General features: G+C 40.5%; 1 protein-coding gene across 3 annotated transcripts in view; it reads right to left on the bottom strand.

The window, feature by feature from the left end:
- SPAG6 (sperm associated antigen 6) overlaps positions 1–23086 on the bottom strand; it is a 63361-nt gene that overhangs the window by 25169 nt on the left and 15106 nt on the right. For 2 of the 3 annotated variants that reach the window (XM_047066762.1, XM_047066764.1), the window contains exons 3-4: positions 18431–18597; positions 14431–14614 (exon numbers count right to left, since the gene is read on the bottom strand). In XM_047066762.1, the coding sequence (XP_046922718.1) occupies positions 14431–14614; positions 18431–18597 (351 nt within the window). Of the gene's footprint in view, positions 1–14430; positions 14615–18430; positions 18598–22368; positions 22421–23086 lie in introns of those variants that run through there. The other variant, XM_047066763.1, reaches the window with a different exon arrangement.

Raw genomic sequence — 23086 nt, 5'->3', positions numbered from 1 at the left:
CTGCCCCTCCCATGCTCACTCTCCGTCTCTCTCAAAGAAACAAACATCAAAAAAACACAGTAGGCCTAGAGGATGCACACTGTACCATATTACACATACTACAGACGATTTCATCCTGCCTCTGTCACTACTCTTTTTCCTATGGCGTATCCTTCTCCTTTCCCTACTCCTGCTGTCTCTGGCCTTTCTGTGCCAGTCACTGTTGGTGTCCACCCAGTAGCCTTTGTCAGCCGGGGCCTGAGGAGAAGTCAACTAGAAGCATCTGTGAAAGGTTTTTCTCTGTCATAAATGGATACACAGAAGGAGGAAACACCGACTCTTTGCTGGACACGGGCAAGTGTGTGAATGACATCTGGAACTCCTATATCCATCTTGCAACTATAACGGAAGAAATCACCAATATTCTGAGGATGGCTGAGCACAAAAATGAAAAACATCTGGGTCCTCCATGATACTGTTCGGCTGCATAACCAACCCCGGAACTGCCCTGACTCTGAACTTGTGTGCCACGTAAACTAAAAAATGTCCTTATCGGTTAGGCCGTTTGTACTTGATATTCTGTAGCTTAGAGCCAAAAACATCCTGGCATAATCCCGTCCTCTCTCCTCCTCGGTAAATGTACATATTTTCCTCTCTTCCTCTGGTCGTCAGGTGTTCATGAAGTGCTCACTGAGTGAGAGAAACTTGGCCGGATCTTGGGGAAGCAGAATAAGCCACTGTTCTGTCCTAGCAGACTTAGCTCGGGGCGAATGCACGAACAGACCCCTGCAAGTGCGGAACTAGGAGTCAAGTCTGTGGCGTGGCTGGGGAAAATGTACACGGGGGCTCCCAGGCCATGCCTCCCACATCACTTCCTTCTCCCCTTTTCTTCTGTCCTGTGCTTTTCTACCCTGAAAAGAGCAGCCTTTGTAACCAATGCACAGCGCATTCTGGTACATTTAAAAATCACTTCCCATAGGAGAAATTTCATGGGTTCATTTTTAAGTCTAATTTGAAAATGAACTTTGGTTCAATTAATCATCCTACTTACAAAATCAAAGATTGATACATATAGCCTCAGGTGCTCATTAAAGGTTTGACCAGAAGAAAAGCAGCGAGTCAAGAAATTTATCTTAGTGCCTGAGAATAGCCTCATTTAAAATTTTAACTAAACCTTCAAAACTTAGTTTTTAAAAAGTAAATCGTCTACTAGGCAATAACATTCACCATAATCATTACCGTTAGATAACAAGCGAGATTGGAAGCAGTTATACAAAGAAAGATGCAGAGGGACACCTGGGTGGCTTGGTTGGTTAAGCGTCTAACACTTGGTTTTGACTCAGGTCGTGATCTCACAGTTCGTGGAATCACGTCCCGCGTCAGGCTCCTTCTGACAGCGTGGAGCCTGCTTGGGCTTCTCCCTCTCTCTCTCTCCTTCTCTCACTGCCTCTCCCCCACTTGCACATGTTCTCTCTCTTAAAAGATAAATAAACTTTAAAAAAAAAAAAGGATCATGGAAAAACTGAGAGGCAGAAGTGTGACCCACACTGGCATTCCCACACTGGCAGCACAGAGCCCGATGCCAAAGATGCTTAACCAACTGAGCCACCCAGGCGCCCCTCGTGGTCATTTCTAGTAACATGTATATGTGTGGCTGATGTGCATACAATTCTTTAAATATTAACAACATGAAATTTGGGGGTGAGAACTCCTTGCTTCTTACACAGTTGCTTTTTCTTAAGAATTGCATTCCGTGCTGTTCTCAGGATCTGGGGTTTTGTTTCTTCTTTTTCCTAACGAAATAAAGGCTGAACTTGTAGTCCTCTCTCACTGACAGATGTGAAGTGTTACAACTTAAGTGGGTCAAAATCTTTTTTAGAAGATTATTCATTTATTATTTCTGAGAGCGAGAGAGAGGGAGAGAGCGCGCACACAAGTGGGGGAGGAGCAGAGAGAGAGGGAGACACGGAATCCCAAGCAGGCTCCAGGCTCCGAGCTGTCAGCAGAGAGCCCGACATGGGGCTCGAACTCGTGAACTGAGAGATCATGACCTGAGCTGAAGCCGGACGCCTAGCTGACTGAGCCACCCAGTCGCCCCTGGATGAAAATCTTTCATTTAGAAAAATCAAAAAAAGCTTAGTACACTTTAATATTAAAACAAAAAGGGACACAGCATAAAGGGAGGACTTCCAAGGATGACAACATTTGTAAAATTAGTGCTGTCTCGAGCTGGCCGAACGGAAGAGTAGAAATGGCTTTATGTTGTGGCCAGAAGAGGACAGGAACGCCCGTCAGTGTATATAACAGGCATGGCTGTTACAGGTCAAATAGAGAAATCGGGGAGAAGTGCTCACAGTGGCCTCAACCCCTCAACTCGTCTCAATTGCGGCGGCTGGTTGTTTGTTTAGATCTGGGGTGGTAAACTCACGTGTCCACAGGGCCCAGGAAGGTAACTAAAAGAAATGAAGTCAGAGGGGTGAGAAAAACACGGGGAGGGGAGGCAGCAGGAAAGTGGAAAAGGCTATGCACTGACTACAAGCAGCGGCGATCCCTTAGCCTCCGCCCAGCGTTGCCACGTAGGGATAAAGGCCTCCTGTTGTCAGATCTCGGGATTTTTCGAGAGAGGCCAGAAATCTGATCGTTAACGTGAAACCGCCTGGTTTTTAAGTATTGGCAACTTTTTCTTTTCTTTTTTTTTCCCCCCACTCTGTGAGACAATCTGGTGAAGGCCAAACAAAACACATCCATCCGTGGGCCCGCTGCAGCCTGCAACCATCATTTCACAACCCTGGGCTTCAACTTTGCACCCTCTAAGACGATCTGTGGGGGGCTTCCTGGATGTGGAAAGGTAATGTGGTTTCTACCTTTGATTCTTGAAGTCGTATCTTGGAGTCATAAAAGAACCGCTGGAAATGAGGTGAAATGAAAATTTCAGAGGTGAATTCCAAGAAATTGATGAAACCCTAAAAGCTGGCCTGCAAAAAAAGAATTAATCTAAGTATATGTCATGATACTTAACTAATTTTCTGCTCTTAATGCGGATACAGGAGAGAAGAGTTTGAGCAAAATTAAGCGTTCTATCAGGTGAAGTCATAAAAAGGACTCAAGAGGCAGAGGCAGTCCAGAAGGAAAAAATAAATGTATTTATTTAGCACACTAATTGAGAAATTATTAGGCAAACACCTCAGGGACACTAATTTCTTTTAACTGTATTGCTTTTTAAATTACTTTGCAAACACCACTTTTAAATCACTGTTTCTAGGGGCGCCTGGGTGGCGCAGTCGGTTAAGCGTCCGACCTCAGCCAGGTCACGATCTCGCGGTCCGTGAGTTCGAGCCCCGCGTCGGGCTCTGGGCTGACGGCTCAGAGCCTGGAGCCTGTTTCCGATTCTGTGTCTCCCTCTCTCTCTGACCCTCCCCCGTTCATGCTCTGTCTCTCTCTGTCTCAAAAATAAATAAACGTTAAAAAAAATTTTTTTTTTAAATCACCGTTTCTAAACCCTACAAAAAGTTCCATTTTGTTTCATTAAAAAAAAAAAAAGAAAGTCATGGATCATTTCTTTGCACTTAGGTGGCTGTGTTTATCCATTTAAAGAGAGGAGGGGTTTTTTTTGCATCTGGCTCTAAAATGTATCATCATCTCTTCAAAACCTTTTTTTTTTTTTTAAATAAAACAGGTTAAAAATACATTTAAAATTTGGCCACCACTTATGTTAATCTTATGTTGTAATAATCAGCCACCCCCCATTTTTCATAATTTGGTAAAATTATAGTAAAAGCAAATACGGTGTGGGAAAATTGCCAGAGCTGGTTATCTACTGACTCTACTCCAGTATGATTTGAGGAACGTCACTTCCAAAGTAAAATAAATTTCTCCTGGTTTTGGTCTAGCCCAGCTAATCCACCGCTTACTTAGTTATCTACTGCTATGTAACAAATCACACCAGCTCAGCTGCTTAAAGGGGAAACATCTACTGTGGCCTAGTTTCTGTAGGTGGGGAATCAGGGAGTGGCATAACTGGGTGGTTCAGGCTGGGGCCTTTCACCAGGCTGCAGTCAAGAAGTCAGCTAGGCCGGCCTCCAGTTATTCGGGGCTTGATTGGGTCTAGAGGAGCTGCTTCTAAGCACACTCGTGGGAAGGTTGGAAGAAGCCTTCATCGGTTCCTCCCCATTTCTGGGGCCTTTGCAGAGGCTGCTTGGGAGGAGGCCTCTCCCAGAGCGAATGATCCAAAAGGGAGAATCCAAGACAAGATGGTAGCCTTTCATGATCTGACCGTCACTTCTGCTGTGGCTCACCGGCAAAACGTGGGAGGAGGCAACGCAAGGAGGTGAACAGGAGGAGGTGGGCATCATTGAGGGCTGGGGGTGGGGGGCCTCATGGAGGCTGGATTTATTCCTCATCAGTGCATCTGAGAGAGACGACATCCCTCCATAGGGAACAAGGCTCATGATAACTATGATTCTGAGCTGAGAGACAGACATCTCGCATTGCAGGTGGGAGGGAGAGAAAGGTGCAGAGGGAATTTGCATGTTTTTATGAAAAGGTCTAACATATGATTTTTCTTTATCTTCCCCACCGCACAGATGATATTTTTCCCACTCTCATTATTTCCACACCACTTCTTTCCAATCTTCAGAGCCACTGGTCTAAACTGTACACATGGGTTGAGTGTTTGAGAGATGAAGGGTTAACACACATACACATGCTTTGAAGGTTAAATAATTCTGGCTCCTTTAAAAAGTCAAGTGAGTCAAATAAGCCATTGATCTGGAGTTAATGGTGCCGTAGAAAGAAATTACAATCAGCTGGGATGGATGGCACACTTACAGGGCTCCAACATAACCAGCAGCTTCAAAATAAGGCAAGGAAAAGGACCGGAGACAAGAGAAAGAGAACGTGGGAAACAAGACAGACTCGGGTATGGCCTTGGAAGTTAATAGGTAACATAAGATTTAAAGGAATTTTTAAAACCCCCATTTTGGCAATTTTTAGTGTTTGACTTATAACTACTTCACAGCTAGGACTCAGCCGAGTGGAAGAAGGCAAACACTCCATACAGAGGGGGTTTGTAGTGCTCTGTCCGTGAAGAAACTGATCTTAAATTACTTAGATATTTTACAAAATACACTTTTTGTATCTAGAAATGGATTCATTCGTTTCCCAGCCGTTGGATAGGTACGTACTGTTGCAGGCACGGTCGTAGTTTCACTCTGCCTACAATTTTGCATCCTGCATCACCAAGAGAAAACTGACACGGAAAGTGTGCATCTTGTTATCCAGACTTCACTGGCGTTCTTTCTTTGCTGCAGCCCAGTTTTAGGTAAGCGCCTGCCTTCGAGGAGCTCGGGCTGACAGAGGAGGCCAGAGAGCAAAGGGCTGCTGGGGTGCTGGTGGACTCTCTCCAAGAACGCGCAAAGAGGAGGTAGCAGAGGGACACAAATGAGATACTGGGTGATTAGAAGGTTGCCTCGGTGCTTTTGTGAAAGTGGTCCCTGGTCCGTAGCTCTTGGTGTGGCTCCCTCTGGGTGGTTCCTAGAAGCTGCCCGTGGGTGCCCACTGCTCACTTTTATTCCTGAGGATCGATGCAGCCCAGCACTTTTAATCATTGCATAATATCCCACCGAGGAAATACATGCCATCACTTACTTAACTATCCCCCTGCTTTGGGACATTTGTTCTGCTTGATTTGGGTTTGGGTTTGGGCCATTACAAAGCCCAGTGTGGTGAGCCCCTCTTTGTGCATTAAGGTTACTGATTGGTTATCTATTGCCGTGTAACAAATGACCCAAACTCAACAGCTTCAAACAACATCATCCACTATGCCCCATTCTCTGTGGGTCAGGAACCCAGAAGCAGCCTAGCCGAGTGGTTATGGCTCCAAGTTACTCAGAAAGTTGCTGCCACTCTGTCAGCTGGGGTCACAGTCATTTGAGGGCACAACTGGGGGAGGATCCGCTTCCGAGCTCACCCAGCGGAGTGTGTTTTTTGGGAAGCTCCAGCTTCTAGCTGGTTGTCGGAGACCTCAGCTCCTCACCATGTGGCCCTTTCCCTAGGCTGGCTGTCCAAGTGTCTTTGGGTCACAGCAGCTGGCTTTCCCCCGAACAAGTAATAGGATACAGAAAGGGAGAGAGACCCTGGAAAGAAGCCTCAATCTTTTATAGCTGGTCAGCTATTCTCAGAAGTAACCTACCATCACTTCCACCATATTCCAGTGGTCACACGGACCAATCCCACAGACCAATCTCCCAGCAGGAGAGAACTACATGCATAGGTATGTGCGTTCATGTGCGTATTTACCTATGAGAGTGGCCCAGGGGTGCAATTACTGGGGGGAAGAGTGTTGACATTTTTTCGGGTTCTTGATATTTTTGGCTTCACCACGTGAAACTGCTGTTTTTGTTCCGTCAGAACCAATTGAATATAGGCAGTTTCATCCAGGTCAACCTAATACAAGCCAACCTCGAATGCACCGCAATCTTGTTTATTTTACAGGTATGTGTCTCCACCACCCTGTCTCACCACGTGGGAGACTGGCCATCTGGCCACTCATTTTATAAAGTACATTGTAGTCCTTACATCGAGTAAGTGACTGCTCAAAGTCGAATCGTCATTTACTTCTCCCCAAGTGGTATTTTTAGTTCCAAATTCCCAACTTACTGCATACTACAGTGTAGTTACACTGATTAAAAAACATGAAAATTATGGATGACTTTTTAAGACCACAGCATTGCCACTATATTGCCTTTTAACAACCACAAAGCAGAGGCACGCTAATTCTAAGTCAGCACTGTCCAACAGGGATGCGGACCATGTATATAATTTAAAATTTTCTAGTAGCCACATTTAAAAAGCAAAAAAAAGAAGTAGGTGAAATTAATTTTAAAGAAAGACATTATTTAACCCAATATATCCAAAACATTATCATTTCAGCATGTGGTCAGCATTTTAAAACTTTAACAAGATATTTCACATTGTTGTTTTTTTTTTCCATATCAAGTCTTGGAAATCTAGTGTGTATTTTGCACTTATGATACATCTCAGTTCAACTACTAAATTTTCACTAGAAATACTCGATCTGGGGGCGCCTGGGTGGCTCAGTCGGTTAAGCGGCCGACTTCGGCTCAGGTCATGATCTCGCAGTCCGTGAGTTCGAGCCCCGCGTCGGGCTCTGTGCTGACGGCTCAGAGCCTGGAGCCTGTTTCGGATTCTGTGTCTCCCTCTCTCTGACCCTCCCCCATTCATGCTCTGTCTCTCTCTGTCTCAAAAATAAATAAACATTAAAAAAAAAAGAAAGAAAGAAACACCCGATCTGTATTTAGATTTCAAAAATTTACAGATGAAAAAGATTTATATACCCAAGTTGTTTCAGTCATGCCTAAAATATTCCCAGTACTTGAACTGGTTATCAATTTTTTAATTTATATTAATTAGAAGTAGATAAAAATTTAGTTCCTCAGATGCCCTAGCCACAATTCAAGTGTGCAATAGTAGCCTGTGACTAATGCACTACAATATTGGTAAAACTATAGTTTAAAATCAAAGGATGGGGCGCCTGGGTGGCTCAGTCAGTTAAACATCTGACTTTGGCTCAGGCCGTGATCTCATGGTTCGTGAGTTTGAGCCCTGCACTGGGCTTTGCACTGACAGCATGGAGCCTGCTTGGGATTCTCTCTCTCCCTCTCTCTCTGCTCCTCCCCTGCTCTCACACACACACACACACACACACACACACACACACACACACACAATCTCCCTCTCTCTCTCTCTTTCTCTCAAAATAAATAAACTTAAAAATCAAGTCAAATCAAAGGAGATATAGAGAAATGGCCAGTAATAGAATTATCACACAAATAGTTAAACAACTGCAGTTAATAGCTTTCCAAGGCCAGAGGTCCTACCTCGCGCAAAATGCTTTGGTGCAATTAACTTATACTACATCTTTATAGCAAGCTGCTTCATTTATCTAAAGGCACAGATGAGAGCAAAGTGGGCTAAAAAGTTAACTGTGCAAAATCAGCCAGACAACGTGGTAATTATACAGTAACTATTTTCCCTGTAGACAATGGATTTTAAAATTTATGGTAAGATAAGATAATGAACATAACTTATTCAAAGTAGAACTTTTTTTTTTTTAAAGTAGGCTTCACATCCAGCACAGAGCTGAATGTGGGGCTTGAACTCACCACCCTGAGGTCAAGGATCGGATACTTAACTGACTGAGCCACCAGGTGCCCCTCAAAGTACAATTCTTATACTAACAAAGCTCTGAGCCTTTAATAAGTGAACTCTTGTAGATGTTTGTGAAATGCTTAATTGCAGTACTTGCAAATATCAAATACACTATGACTAATGTACTTCTAGAGATTCAAATGTAAATAAAAGAGTGTTTTTACCCTCAATATCTAAAAGGTGTTAGAGGTTTTATGCACTAGTGATTGGAAAATAAACCAAGTTCGAAAAACAATTTTGTTCAAACCCAAAAAATAAGTTCTGATATCCTGTTCAAACTGGTAAGATACAAATACCCTTCTCTCTATCCACTCAGCACGCAATTTTATGACATTTCTTGTGCAGGTATTTGCAACCGATAGAAAACAAAGCCTCAGACTAAAAGAATATTAGGTGGAATCAGGTAGAGGAAGTATTCTGGTGGGTAGAGGGCTTTCCTTTCTCCTGAAACTGTACTATCAATGTTACCTTTTTCTTATTTCTATGCCCAAAGTCTGTCCAGTGCTTATCTGGATGTAACAATGTTCTTAAGAAGGATATAAACATTGCCCTTCCTGCAATGGTACAAAAAGCATAACTCGTAATTCTTTTCCTTGGTCCAACTTAGAATCACCCAGTGTATTATCTGTACTCTTAAGACCGTATTGTACATTTCTGTCCAACGTGCCCAGCTGTCTGCATGACCTTTATGCTCATCTATATCAATATTTCTATCTTATCATAAGCTCCTACAGGTAAGATATTAGCTGACTTACTTTACTTTGTATAGTCAGGAAGACGTGCTAACATTCCGCATAAGTGACTCAGATACTTTTCGATGATTATAGTGATGGTGATGGTGATAAAGAAATGTTTGCTAGCCTCATATATGAAGTTATAGGTCTCAGTGACTCAGGAATCTGAGATTACAGAATTATATGGTATTGTTGTATATTCTGAATTCTTAAAAAAATGCACAAAAAATCTCAGAAGGTTTTATCAACCAAGAGTTTATAACTTCAAAAATTACAATAAACAAAAATACAGGAGAATTCACAACCTATTTTTTCTTTTACTAGCACACACACTAACCCTAGAAGTGACTAACAAATTAGGTAACTACTGAGTAAACTTATAATTAAAGTGTTATTTTAACACATTTGGCCTCCGTGCCAAAAGAAAATACACAAGACATTTGTTTTTGCTTTATCTTTTCTCACGACCACTTAAATAAATAGAAAAGTTATTTGTGGAAATCAATGTTAGGATCAAAATAGTTGTAACATGTAATGCATATAATCCCATATACATCATTTGCCTCCATGCGTATATGTTCCTCAACCCCTCCAAGATAAAATAAGTTGTAAAAAGAAAAAGTACAGAAATCAACATTATTATCTACAGGCACCAGTAAAGACAGTTGTCTATAGGGTTTTTAAAATAACTTTTAAAAATTTAAATCCAACGTAGTTTACATACAGTGTGATAATGGTTTCAGGGGAATTTAGTGACCCATCACTTACAAGTGCTCATCCCAGCAAGTGCCCTCCTTCATGCCCATCACCCATTTACCCATCCCTCCACCCAACAACCCCGCCAGCGGCCCTCAGTTTGTTCTCTGTATTTACGAGTCTCTTATCGTTTGCCTCCCTCTGTTTTTATCTTATTTTTTCTGCCTTTCTCTATACTCATCTGTTGTGTTTCTTAATAAGCCAGTCAGAGAAAGACACAGCGTATGATCCACTCATATGTGGAACTTAAGAAACAAAACAGGTGAACATAAAATAATTTTTAGTTACCAGGCTTTAGTCCCCTTCGCCCCACCACCACCCCCCCCCCCCTCACGGTACAAAGTCCCTAGTTGTCTCAGAGATGTGTCCCTAACGTGGAGTTTTCAAAGGTAAATTACTGCTGCCTGAGCCTGTTCCACAGGATTTAGCCTACGGGTATTTACAGAAGGGTGACATGAGCGGCATTTGCAAAACTTTTCGATTTTTAAAATTCTTTTCTCTCTTTATCATTTCGTCATTCTGCACAAGACGGAAAAGAATCAGGCTGGCCAGCTTGGTCTGGATTCCTCCCTCATATCATCTGCTTAGGAAATAGGGGATAATCTACTAAACGTTTCCGTGGTGCCCAAACCAGCCAGTTCCTGTCAGCGCTGCTCCTCTGGCCGCCGCAGTCCCCTCCCCTGACGGCCACTGAGCTGGCATGGAAATCTGTCATCTGATTTAGCCCTGTGGACGTCAGTCAAGTCTATCGGAGAAAGAGGAGTCACACATGTGGAAACCAGCCATCGGGGGATTAAAAACAGAGGTACCTGGCAAGACTTTCAGCTACAACAAGGAGCTGACGATGAAGAGTGATGGGCTCTCATATGCTTCCTCACGCCATAAAAAGGAAGAAGAATCTCTGAAAGGTTTTGAGTAATTGCCACGCGGTTCCACCATCGATTGCTGTCTGGCCAGAATAAATCCTTCACCTCTCTCCTTCAGTTGCCTCATCTAGATAATTCAGGAATTATGTGAATCCTTCAAGTGTTCTAGAACACCTAACCAAATGTACTCTGTTCCTCTTGGCCAGGCCTGAGAACAAAGTTTGCTCTGAGATGGCGGGAGTTTACGGGAGACGGCCTATGTATCTAAAGCTCCCAAAATAAACACTCACCACTTACTTTTGAGCCCAAATGGGGAAAACCATTCCTATAAAACGCTTGCAGGGCTCCTCCTTCCTCACCCTTGCAGCCAGGCTGTTGCTCTCACCTCGGTCCCACGTGCCACCCTCACTGCTGCCACACCCCGGACACGAGGTCACGGGAAGCTCTCCTCCACGAAGCTGCTGAGCAGTGAGGAGGCCAGAGAGAGGCCGCCAGGGGGGAGCAGGGAAGCCGGGCCTGCCTGGGGGCCTGCGGGGAGCATGGCCAAGTGCCCTTTTGGGCCCTTCCGTGTAGAAGCCCTGCCCCTCAAGAGACCCGTGGTTCTTTCCTCCTCACCCCTCACGCTCCCCGTCCACACAGGCTGTGTGCCTCACTCCTTGTATCTCCCAAAGCAAGACTGGTCCTTGGAAACAGCGAGAGGGTGACGCTGATGAGGAAAATGTGTTAGCGGAACAATGCTGCAGAGTGGGAGAGACTAGCAAGAAGGAAGAAGAACCAATCTGAGAAGAATTTACCTCCGCTTTTACTAAAGAGCAGGAAAAAATATAAAGAAATAACTTACCTTCAAAGTGAGAGGTACATGGATCAGGTGTATTCAATAACTGGTGATTCAACCACAGAAATTTAATGACAGGATTTATTCAGAATTAAAAACGAAAACACCATTTCAGGTTGTTCATCCCAGTTCCCTTTGAATTATCTGTAAAATGCTTCCAAATCTACACATAGAAGCGCTTTCGGAAACTGTATTTTTCAATTTGAAAAAGTCAGATGATGCCTGTTTGACTAATTGTGTGCTGACTTTATTTTTGTTTCCTAGACACAAAGCGTTTTCCTTCTATTGCCCTTAAAGGTACACTTTGTTTCTCTTGTGTCTCCATGTAAGGTGTATATTTCCTGAACTGCCTAATAAAACATTTTACCGCTAATACTAAGAATAAAACACTGAATGAACGCCCTCCCGTCAATCTAACATATTCTATTTTTAGGAGATCATTGAAAAAGAAATCAGGTTATTTAGAGGTACACCATCTATTTTCACTGATTCAGGATGTGAATGATGACTTATTTTATTGCCTACTGGGTAACAATTCCCTTTCCTTCTGAGAAATCTATGCAGTAATCTCTTCTGGGAGCTTCTGGGTCCCAGGCCCCTAACTACTGTGAAATACTGAAATTATAGTGGGAATGCCATGTGGGAGCCAGATTATAGCAAGAAATTGGAATGGAATCCCTAAGACAGATCCTATTTATGAACTATAATCATTTAGCCTCAGACTCAACAAAAGGGAGAGATGAAAAAGTTGTCTATAGGCACCTGCCTGAGAGTGTTATCTGTCTGGCTGTCCCTCAAAGCTCCTTTGTATCACGTTTTCAAATACTCATGTTAGAATCCGTTTGCCATAAGTTCCTCTGAACAAACAAACCAAAACAAAAAAAACAAAAAACACAACATAAAACAAAAAACAAAACCCCAAACCTAAATATACTCATATAGTTCCCCCATGATAACCAGCTTCTAATTTAAAACACTGCCTTAGTTTCTTCAGTCAACATATATTAAAAAAATAGTCCTAATGAGAATCTATTTGGAAAACCAAAATCCATCTATGGGGAGGAAATGATTTTAACATACGAATTCAGAATCATTTTAGGCATGACAATAGTTTTTCTTTCTTATTTTTGTATAATTTTCTTTCCTTTTTCTCTCTAATAGTGTCAGCATTTTAAGAACCAAATTAAACATCACCATGGGAGAGCCTCTTCCTGTTTCTGTTTTGAATTTCTTTTTCGGTGCTCTTTTAAGAAATATTTAGTGAAGCTGTTTACGGGCAGTGGTTAATACGGGCTTTGGAGGCAGACAGATGTAGACTCAAATTCTGGTTCCACAATTACCGTAACTTCAGGTATCCTTTCTAAGTCATATTTCCTTCCTCTAACAGGGAAAGTAACACCTACCCTACGGGTAGCTGTAATCAAAAACAAGATAACGTATCTGGAAGACACTGCACAGAGCCGGGCACACAGTAATTACTCAATAAGTGATAGCCATTATTTTATGCATGCATACACATTGAAAAATCTGGAAAACAAAGAAAATGTATCTTGAATCCTATCACCCTAGTAACACAAACATGTATTTCTTTGTAATTTGTGTCCACATAAAAACTTACTTTTATATTATTATAACTGCAGTACATAATTTTATATTTTTTTTACATTACAATCATGTTTCCATGTTACCACGTAGGATTCATAATTACCTTTTTAATTTGCCAAAGGAAATTCCATTAGGGAAACTACCCTAATTTAACCACTAAATTCCTGCCAAATATTTGAGGTTTTTTGATATTACAAATACTACTACAATAACATTAACATGAATATAACTTTTGCATTCTGTGGAATTCTTTCCTTAGGATGAATTCCCAAAGCAGGCTTTTTAGAGTAACCACAAACTCTTTCATGGCTTAGATTAATCTTGCCAAACTGCTTTGCACAGGTTTGTACAATTCGTAGTATCTCCACCAATGGGCATAAACATCATATCCTCTCCAACCTTCAGTATTAATACTAATATCTTAGATTTATTGAATATTTACCATGTGCCAAGTACTGACCCAAGTGTTTTGCATATATTATCTCATTGTGCTCACAACAGATCTCTGAAGTACCTACTTTTAGGTACCCTCTTCTGCAGATGAGGAAGTTAAGGTTCAGGAAACTTAAAAGCCATGTCCAAGGTCATGCAGAAACTAAATGGTAGATCTTGGACTCAAACTCAGATCCTGTCTAATGCCACAGTGCTCTTGACCATTTGGCTGTAATTCTGATTTACTCTTTTCCCCTCCCTAAGTAATAATAACTGGGAAAAGACATGTTCATTGATGTTTTAATATGCAGTTCTCTGACTACTAGAGAAGTTGGTCATTTTTACATATGTTTCAGACTGTGTTTTCTTGTTGTATTATTTGTTCATATTATTTAGCATCTTCTGGAAAGTGGTGGGGGCAATTTTATTCCCCATATAATCTTCACCCATCGGGTCTGTCAGCATAAACTTCACACAAGAGGTCCAGGCCCCTTCTTGATGATGTCATTAAGCTGTCAGTTTATGAGAGAAAGTACTTCTCTTTCCCCTCCTTCCTGCCCAATATGGGCTCAATACACATATGTTCTAGAAAGTTGTCATGTCCATATCTTTTCAACATTACTCATTCACACAATGTGTCCCCCACCTAGTTTGGAGCACCCCTATCATCAGAGAGAGTAAAGATTCAAAATCCCCTGAAGGATGACAAACTAAAATTTTTTCACTGAACCAATTTACCAAGGTCTTTGAGAATCTGTCAATCTCTCACTCTCCTCATTCCCCGCTCCTTCTTTCCATCCTCACACTGCTCTTCAGCTGACTGAAGTAAAGACTGAAATGGGTAGGTTTTTCGTGAATTTATGATCTGAACAACTTGGCCATCATTCAAAACCTATCTCCCATAATGTATGGAAACATCATTAAAACTGCAAAACCCGATTTCCCTAAAAAAATCGAAATGTTAGTAATCCTGTTTTCAAATATGCTCCGTTACCTGCGTTATGTCTTGCGATATAACCCAGTGCCCAGGCTGCAGCTTCCTTGACTCCAGGGTCAAAATCTTCCAGGCATATCACCAGTGTGTCCAGGGCTCCGCAATCCACGATCGCCTGAGCTAGTTGAGGAGAATGCTTCCCCACTGCTCGTAGCACAAAGGCGGCTGCTTTCTTGTAAAAACGCTACGATGATAAAGCAGATAAAACTCAGAGTGAATGAAGCACTTATTAAACCAAAAGTTAAAATAGACGGAAACCAACATAAAATCACATTAAATAAAGCTCAACAGCTTTTGAATACAACAGATAAAAAACATCCTGCAAAGTCACTCTTTTGGTGTTCCCCGATTGCTTTTTGTTCAGTGCTAAACTGAAACAACGTTAAGTCTTAAATTTCGTTTCAAATGTTTTATCCTGCAACATGCATTTGGAAATTGTATAAAACGTAAACATTGTATTTCCTACCAATGCCTAAAATGATGAGATTTTCTGTATCTGCATTACACTGAAAAGTAGTTGTTTGACCCAGGGGAACTCTCAGATTGTTAGCATGTGCAACAAAAATGTCCGCTGACAAATTCATTTCCTTTACTTGCCCTCAGTCTCTAAGCGTGGTAGGCCTTTCATGACCTCAACTAATCTTTCTGGTGTCCCAAGTTATCCTGAAATAACAACCGTGGTCTGGGATGCACTTACCAATCATTTGATAAACATAAAGGTGAAACACTCGTGATACATTTTAAAACTTTTCCTGGTAAATAAACTAGCCAAACAAGAGGATGTGTGATTTATCCTCCTCTGAGGATATATCCTCCTCTGTATTTTAGTGATAAATACAAATGACTTGGTATTATGTGAATTTTAAGTAATGCTTCATATTTGTAATATTTTCTATATAAAATTTTATCAGATTAAGAAATCATAAAATAAAACTGAAACACAAGGCTAACATTTTTCTTCATATAGCTAAAAAATTTAAATGTATAGGAAGTATGTGGCTGTAACACTCACTGTTGTTTCATGGTTAGCATGACACATTAATGGTCTCTTTCTTCTATGAATAGAACCCAGGTAATCCCCTGTTTTGGATTCCAAGTTTCTATTTCTTTACGGTGACTACTGAAAGTGACCAGGTGACTACAGCACCTGTTTTGAAAGCCTGCTATTTACTTAAGCTAAAAGATTAAGATAAAATAAAAATGATAGGAGAGAGAAAATATACCAAGTATACTTTAACATATTATCTTTCAAATATTGGCCTATGTTGATGATATAAGAAATATGCTATGTTAGGGGCGCCTGGGTGGCTCAGTCGGTTAAGCGTCCGACTTCAGCTCAGGTCACGATCTCACGGTCCGTGAGTTCGAGCCCCCCGTCGGGCTCTGGGCTGATGGCTCAGAGCCTGGAGCCTGTTTCCGATTCTGTGTCTCCCTCTCTCTCTGCCCCTCCCCCATTCATGCTCTGTCTCTCTCTGTCTCAAAAATAAATAAACGTTAAAAAATTAAAAAAAAAAAAAAAGAAATATGCTATGTTAATAAGGATGTTTTGACTTCATATCTTTCTTTAGTTTCTTAAAGGTTAACATAGAGAGAGATTAAAATGTGTTATAAAGTCCAACTTTATGTCAGTGACTGATTGTAAAATAGATTATCGATTATAAAATAATACATTATACTTAATTAATAGATTTATTAGGGCATCGATAGTCACTGCTAACCACAGTGCCTATAATTCACGCCTTCTGATCTCATTTCCCCTTTCTCCTAATTTCCGCTTCTCCAAATTCCTCTCTCTTCTCTCCCATTCCTCACCAAAAGAATTGCCTTAAAAAAAAAAAAAAAAAAGCTACACCAGAGGACTTTGTACCTCATAAAGAAGAGATTAAACCCTGTGAGAAGTGAGTTAAAGGACTGGTAGGTGAAGTGAATACTGCTTCACATTCTCACTTTCTCCTCACCTCTGCCCTGGCACTTTTTTGTCGCTTTACAGCTAGTGCACATTCATTCGCATCTAGAAAACTTCTACTGAGGACCTTCTTTGTGGGATACCAAAACACAGACCCTGCCCCAAAAGAAGGAGCCAAGAATCCAGGAAGAACAAAGTCTAACAGTGTTTGATGACAGTAGGAACACCTGTAGGAAAAACAAAATTTCTGAGACTCCTTGTAGAGATAAGACAAGCAGGAAATGAGTCTCCAGTCTCTAAAAAATAAGGCAAAAATGTGAACAATTGGGATTTATTTTTTATTGTGATAAAATACACATATTATTTGCCATGTGAACCATTTTAAAGTGTAAAGCTCAGTGGCATTTTGCACAGTCACAGTGTTGTGCAAACATCACCATCTAGTTCCAGAATATTTTCCTCGGCCCAACAAGAAATCTCATACACGTTAAGGAGCCACTCCTCATTCCCCTGTCCCCACAGCCCCTGGCAACTGCTAATCTGCTTCTGTCTCTATGCATTTGCATATTCTGGATATTTCCTATAAACGGAGTCATGCAATACGTAGCCTTTTGTGTCTGGCTTCCTTCTCTTAGAGCAAAGGTTTATCCATGTTCTAGCCTGTATCGATACCTCATCCCTTTTTATGACGGATAATATTCCATTATATGGATGTACAACATTTTGTTCATCTAGTCATTCTTTTGTTCTAGTGAATAACGCTGCTATCAACATTTGTGTACAAGTTTTGTTTGAACACCTGTTTTCAATTTTTTTTGGAAATCTAACTAGGAGTAGAATTGCTGGGTCATGTGGTAATTGGGTTTAACTTGACTGCTTGACTGCTTTCTATAGCAGCTGCGCCATTTTACACTCCTATCAGTGATGTGTGAGGGTTCCGATTTCTCCAAATCTTCACTAACACTTGTTCTGTTCTTTTCCTTTTTTTTTTTTTTATGGCCATCTTCATAGGTAAAGTGATATCTTGCCGTGGTTCTGATTTCCATTTCCTAATGACTCATGTTACTGAGCATCCTTTCATGTTGGTTGGCGACGGTATGTCTTCTTTGGATAGATGTCTGTTCAAGTCTTTTGCCCATCTTTAAATTGGATGGTTTGTTTTGGTTATACGCATAGGAATTGAATCTTAAAAATGTGTCAAGAAATATATATCCTGGGGCACCTGGGTGGCTCAGTCCATTAAGCATCTGACTCTGGATTTTTGGCTCAGGTCATGATCTCACAGTTGTTGATTTCAGAGCCCTGCATCAAGCTCTATACTGACAGCATGGAGCCTGCTTGGGATTCTCTCTCTCTCTCTCTCTCTCTCTCTCTCTCTCTCTCTCTCTCTGCCCCTCCCCTGCTCATGTTCTCTCCCTCTCTCTCTGTCTCTCAAAATAAAGAAATAAACTTTAAAAAAAGAAAAATATATCCTTAGGTTATAAGAAACTAACAAAATGGAATAAACATACCAAGACCCTACCTATAGAAAAATCCTTAACTATTATCAGGTGGCAGAGTACAGAACAAGATAGGAGGGAAAACATTGTGGCACTCGTAGATGACCCTGAAAAGGACTGACATGCTTGCATACTTGCTATAAAATGCTTTATCAAACCTTCCATTACACATATCCTCCTTCATTTTGTATGCTTCTATCCCCCTGCTTCCAAGCTGTCTCTTACAGTGTCCACTAACTAGATTTCATCTGCATGTAAGGATTGCTGCAAACAACTTTCCATTTGCCTAGGGGGCCATGCACCTAAGACTGATCCTACAAATTGAAGACTCCCATACACAGAAATACTGCCTTATATACAATTCATTTAAAAACTGTGTAATCTGTTTTCTTATATTAACAGTAATGGGAGAAAAACTGCCCATCACTTCCAAAGTAAAATACCCTAAAGGTATTATTTATGTGCAGTTCAAAGAATTGAAGGTTATATTAACGTCCTAAAATTCTAATGCCCACAAGCTTGCAACTGTGCCCAAACTAGCAGATCTTTTAAATCTAAAAAAAAATACGCATAACTTATTTTTTTTAAGTCTTACATTCTGTTCTGCCAATGAATAAACAAGCTGTGGAAGAATGTCGCCCTTCACGACTGCTTCTGCTAGGTCACCATTATAATTAGCCAGTCTCCCAAGAGCCAATGCAGCAGTCTGTTGAATTGTTGGGACCACATCCAGAAGAAGAGGCCTCAGCAAAGACATTACACCTGAGTTAAGTTATGAAAGAACAGAAGTCAGCAAAACTTAAATGAAAAAGCAAACATACAATTCAGCATTTGTGCAGATAAGAAAATTATGGGGAAAAAATCAGTAAAAACACACAAAAATTTTTCAACTAAAAACGAATGGGATATTTAGAGGCCTCTAACTGGCCAAGACAGAAAGTAATACAACCTCTAATTATCAAAGCAGCAGCACAGCATGAAAACAAGAAAGGCTTTGGACTTAGGTTAAGAGTTTGAATCCCTGATTTGGCAAATGGTAGCGATGTGACCCAGTAGGACTGTCATGAGGAATGTAGAGAAAGACTGTGGAGTATGTAGTCTGATGCCTACCTAGCACATGGTAGGGGGGTGGGGAGGGGCGGGGGGACAGGTGTCCCCCAGCCTTTGTAAATTCTATCTTTTAGGGCTCAGTTCAGGTCCTTTCATCTCTGTGTAGTTTTCCTCTCCCCCCCTCCCCCCCCCCCATTCCAACTGTTGGGTCTTTTCTGTGATTTCAACTAAACTTGAATGTATTTCAGAAATTTTATCAGGATATATCTCAGAGCCAGGAGAGCTAGGGGGACCACTTGGCTGGGGCCTCACACTCATGAGGGGATGCAAATTCAGATTTCTGATATTACTCTAAAGAAACAAATTCTTTGAGATAAGGAAGTATTTTGTATTACTAGCTCTCATAATATTTACTCTAGGGTTGAATACACAGTACGTATGTCATCATCACAGCAATCATAGTAAAAGTTAGCTTGTATTTATCCAGCACTTATTATATGCACACATTGTTTTAAGGATTTGTTTCCATTCACTGAATTCTCATAAAAAGTCTATGAAGTTGGCCCTATTAGTATGTCTATTTTACAGATGAGGAAATGAAGGCTGAGAAAGGTTAAGAAATCATCACAAAATTAATAAATGGTGGAGCAAGGTTAGAAATTCAGGCTTTCTTCATTGATAATTGCTGAATAAACGTGCACTGAAAGTTGAGGAGGTGAAGAAAGAGACATAAAAAATAATTGCATTTTGGTCATCTGATTGGATATTCCAACTCTTCATATTACCTTTGCCTTACTGTAAAATACCCAAAATAGGTAACTGCTATTTGGGCTTTAATGATGCCGTTTTCTTTTTTTTGTTGTTGTTTTTTGTTTTTACATTTATTTATTTTTGAGAAATGGAGTGAGACAAAGCGTGAGCAGGGGAGGGGCAGAGAGAGAGGGAGACACAGAATCTGAAGCAGGCTCCAGGCTCTGAGCAAGAGGTCAGCACAGAGCCTGATGCGGGGCTCGAACCCACCAACTGTGAGATCATGACCTGAGCCGAAAGTCGGACGCTCAACCGACCGAGCCACCCAGGCGCCCCGAAGCTGTTTTCATCTAAGGTTACAAGAAAGGTAATGACAGAGTTCAAACTGGAACAAAATGCCCCTTGACTTTGTAAACTTTACTTAATTTGCAGCAGGCGATTTAACTTGATTTTAATTACATCTTTTCTTTTAAAAACATACCACAGTGATCTAGAAAAGCAAATATTCTCCATATTCTTTTATAATGTTATATATATATCCAGAAACACTTGAAATAGAATAAAAGTAAAACATTCATGATAACACTTAGGATTAGACCAAATTAAGATAAGTAGTACTACCAAATAACATAAGCAGAGAATAATGGCACTGATCACATATACATGTCATGATGTGATCCGTGACTTTTCAGTTTCCACTTTCATTTCGTGATCACTTTTCTGGCTAGGGTGGCTTGGTGAGGTCATCCTGGATGAGACCACAGTTGCAAGTTTGAGTCCTACTCAGGCTAGTTAACTTTGCGGGCACACAGCACGTCTACTCATGCCTCGGTCATAGTTCACGTTCAACAAATCAACATGTCTATGCTCATAGGTGTTGCTAATACTATTAGCTATGCTTTCTATAGAGGGGCGCCTGGGTGGCTCAGTCGGTTAAGCGTCCAACTTCGGCTCAGGTCATGATCTCTCGGGTTGTGAGTTCGAGCCCCGCGGCGGGCTCCGTGCTGACCGCTCAGAGCCTGGAGCCTGCTTCAGATTCCGTGCCTCCCTCTCTCTCTGCTCCTCCCCCGCTCATGCTGTCTCTGTCTCTCAAAAATTAATAAGCATTCATTTAAAAAAATTTATACTTTCTATAGAGGTGATTTCTGAAATATCTCACAACAAGAAGTTTAAAGTGCAGAAAAAGTATTAGGACTACCAAATGCTAACATGGGTTCTTTCTAGAAAGTTGGATTTAAAACAATTTGTTGACCTCCTCTTTGTAGTTGCTTTCCTACCTTTTTTTTTTTTTTTTTTTGGTTTTTTAATTGTGGTAAAATCTACATGACATAAAAATTACCATTTTAACCATTTTTAGTGTGCAGTTTAGTGTAATCACCACCACTGTCTAGGAACTCCCAAGCCGTTTTCCACAGAAGCTACACCACTTTACATTCCCATCAGCAAAGTACAAGGATTCAACTCTTTCTACATCCTTACCTATACTTGTTTTGTTTTTTGTTTTCAAATAATAGCCATCCTAACAGGTGTGAAGTGTGCTTCAGTGCAGTTTTGATTTTCATTTCCCTAGCACTGATGACGGTGAGTGTCTTTTTATGTGCTTATATTGGTCATTGTACATGTTCTCTGTTGAAATGTCTATTCAAGTCATGTGCCCGTTTTTAAATTGGGCTGGTTGTAGTTGTTGAATATAACTTGATTTTTTAATAACAAATATGCATGGTTTTCAGTAAAATAAGGCCATACTCTAAAAAAAAAAGCTAAATTTGTTAACATATATTTGAGGTTTCATAATAAATACAGTAACAAGGCCAAAAAATATAAAGTGTGTGTATGCTTTAGAATAGTTTTAAAAGAATCACAATTATGTTTCATGTTATTTTTTTCCTGATGATTCTGGTTATTTCCTTTTTTCCTCCTCCTTGGATATATATATGTGAAGGCAGTGGCTTATTGTCTTTTGAAATATAATTGGAAAATCTATACTGGCTTATTCATCCTAGAGATTTTGAATTAAATCTGGAGAACTTTGAACTTTTATGTTGAAAAATTAAAGAATGAATTCATCTATCTGGGCCTATAATATTTCATTTAGTTGTGCTTATTATTATAGTATTTAGCTACTGTACCATAAGTCTCCCCATTTCAGAAATTTTCAGTTTTTAGTTTTAGCAGTAAAATATTTTACCCCCTACAGGTATTTCAGCCGCCCATATATTCAAAAGAATTGTTTGCTTTGTGTATTTTCTCCTCCGTCCTTCTACCACAGCTGGCCCAGGAAAAATAAAATCAATAAACTGACACACCATTCCTTTCCTTCTATCCCTGTATTTAATATCCAAGTTAGGCTTCTATGCGGATGCCTCTGCTCTATCACTCTTTTCCTATATTCCTTGGTTCAGACAGTAGCACAATGGGACTTTTGAAAATTTTTACATCGATACACCTATAAAAGTTTAAAATATCTTTGTTTGAATAAGGTCATTTTTGTTAGAGAAAATATTGCCCCAAATTTCTAGTCCTTGAATTGCCTCTTAGTGCCTCATAATCATCAGTCCCCAGGGACATGTTTTTATCCCTTACGCAGCTTAAGCATGGAAACTTCGTTATTCTAATTACAGGTCTGTCCTAAAAACACAGATAATGATGCAAGAGGAACTAAGGAAGGAGGTAATAAGGGAGGGAGAAAGGAGAAAAGAAGCACATACAACATAAAAAGAAATTTTTCCTTACCTTCCTTTCCATTAGGAATCCATGGTGATTGGTCCTTGGTGAATGAATGCATGAAAATTTAGAACGCATAAATTACAGCAGTTTGAATAATGGCTGCAATCTCTGATAAGCAAGGTCTCTAGTGACAGCTAATGACCTCCCTGAGGTCTCTACTGAAGGAGCCAACAAGTACTATCTAATATTAAAAATAATTCACATATTATACTCTAACCTCTATAAAACGATTCTGTCTCCTCTATAAAAGCTGATTAAACGGTGTGAAATGTTTCTAAAATTTATAGGATAAATCTTTACAATCCCTCCCCTCCCAACTTTATCGCTTTGAGTTTCTTTTCTATTTTTCTTGTTCTAGTGCCATACTGTCTGAGCAATTAGACATTGCTTCTAATACCTACATTGCAAATCCAGTTATGCGAAAACAACAACAAAGACAACTTTGCTGACTGCCCACAGTCATTGGTTCAAAACATGGACCAGGGTTTACCGCCGGCAAGTGCTAGGATTACACATATGAGCAAAGACAGCTCCTCCTCTCAAGGAACTAATAATCTAGGGGAGCACATGGTAAACTAGACTCAAAATAATCACAGCTCTTTTTTTTTTTTAATTCCTTTTAACACAACACAGGCCTAATGACTTTGACTTTGCACACCAATTACAGATGTAAACCGGGACGGAAATGTCAGACCAAAAAAAAAAAAAAAAATCCCATTCTCTT

Source organism: Lynx rufus, unplaced genomic scaffold (assembly GCF_022079265.1).
Source record: "Lynx rufus isolate CCGP_SWC_20201006 ecotype Redwood Valley unplaced genomic scaffold, mLynRuf1.p SCAF_7, whole genome shotgun sequence".
NCBI classification, from domain to species: Eukaryota; Metazoa; Chordata; class Mammalia; order Carnivora; family Felidae; genus Lynx; species Lynx rufus.
Note: the sequence above shows the minus strand (reverse complement) of the source record. Positions and strands in the feature narration are given on the sequence as shown.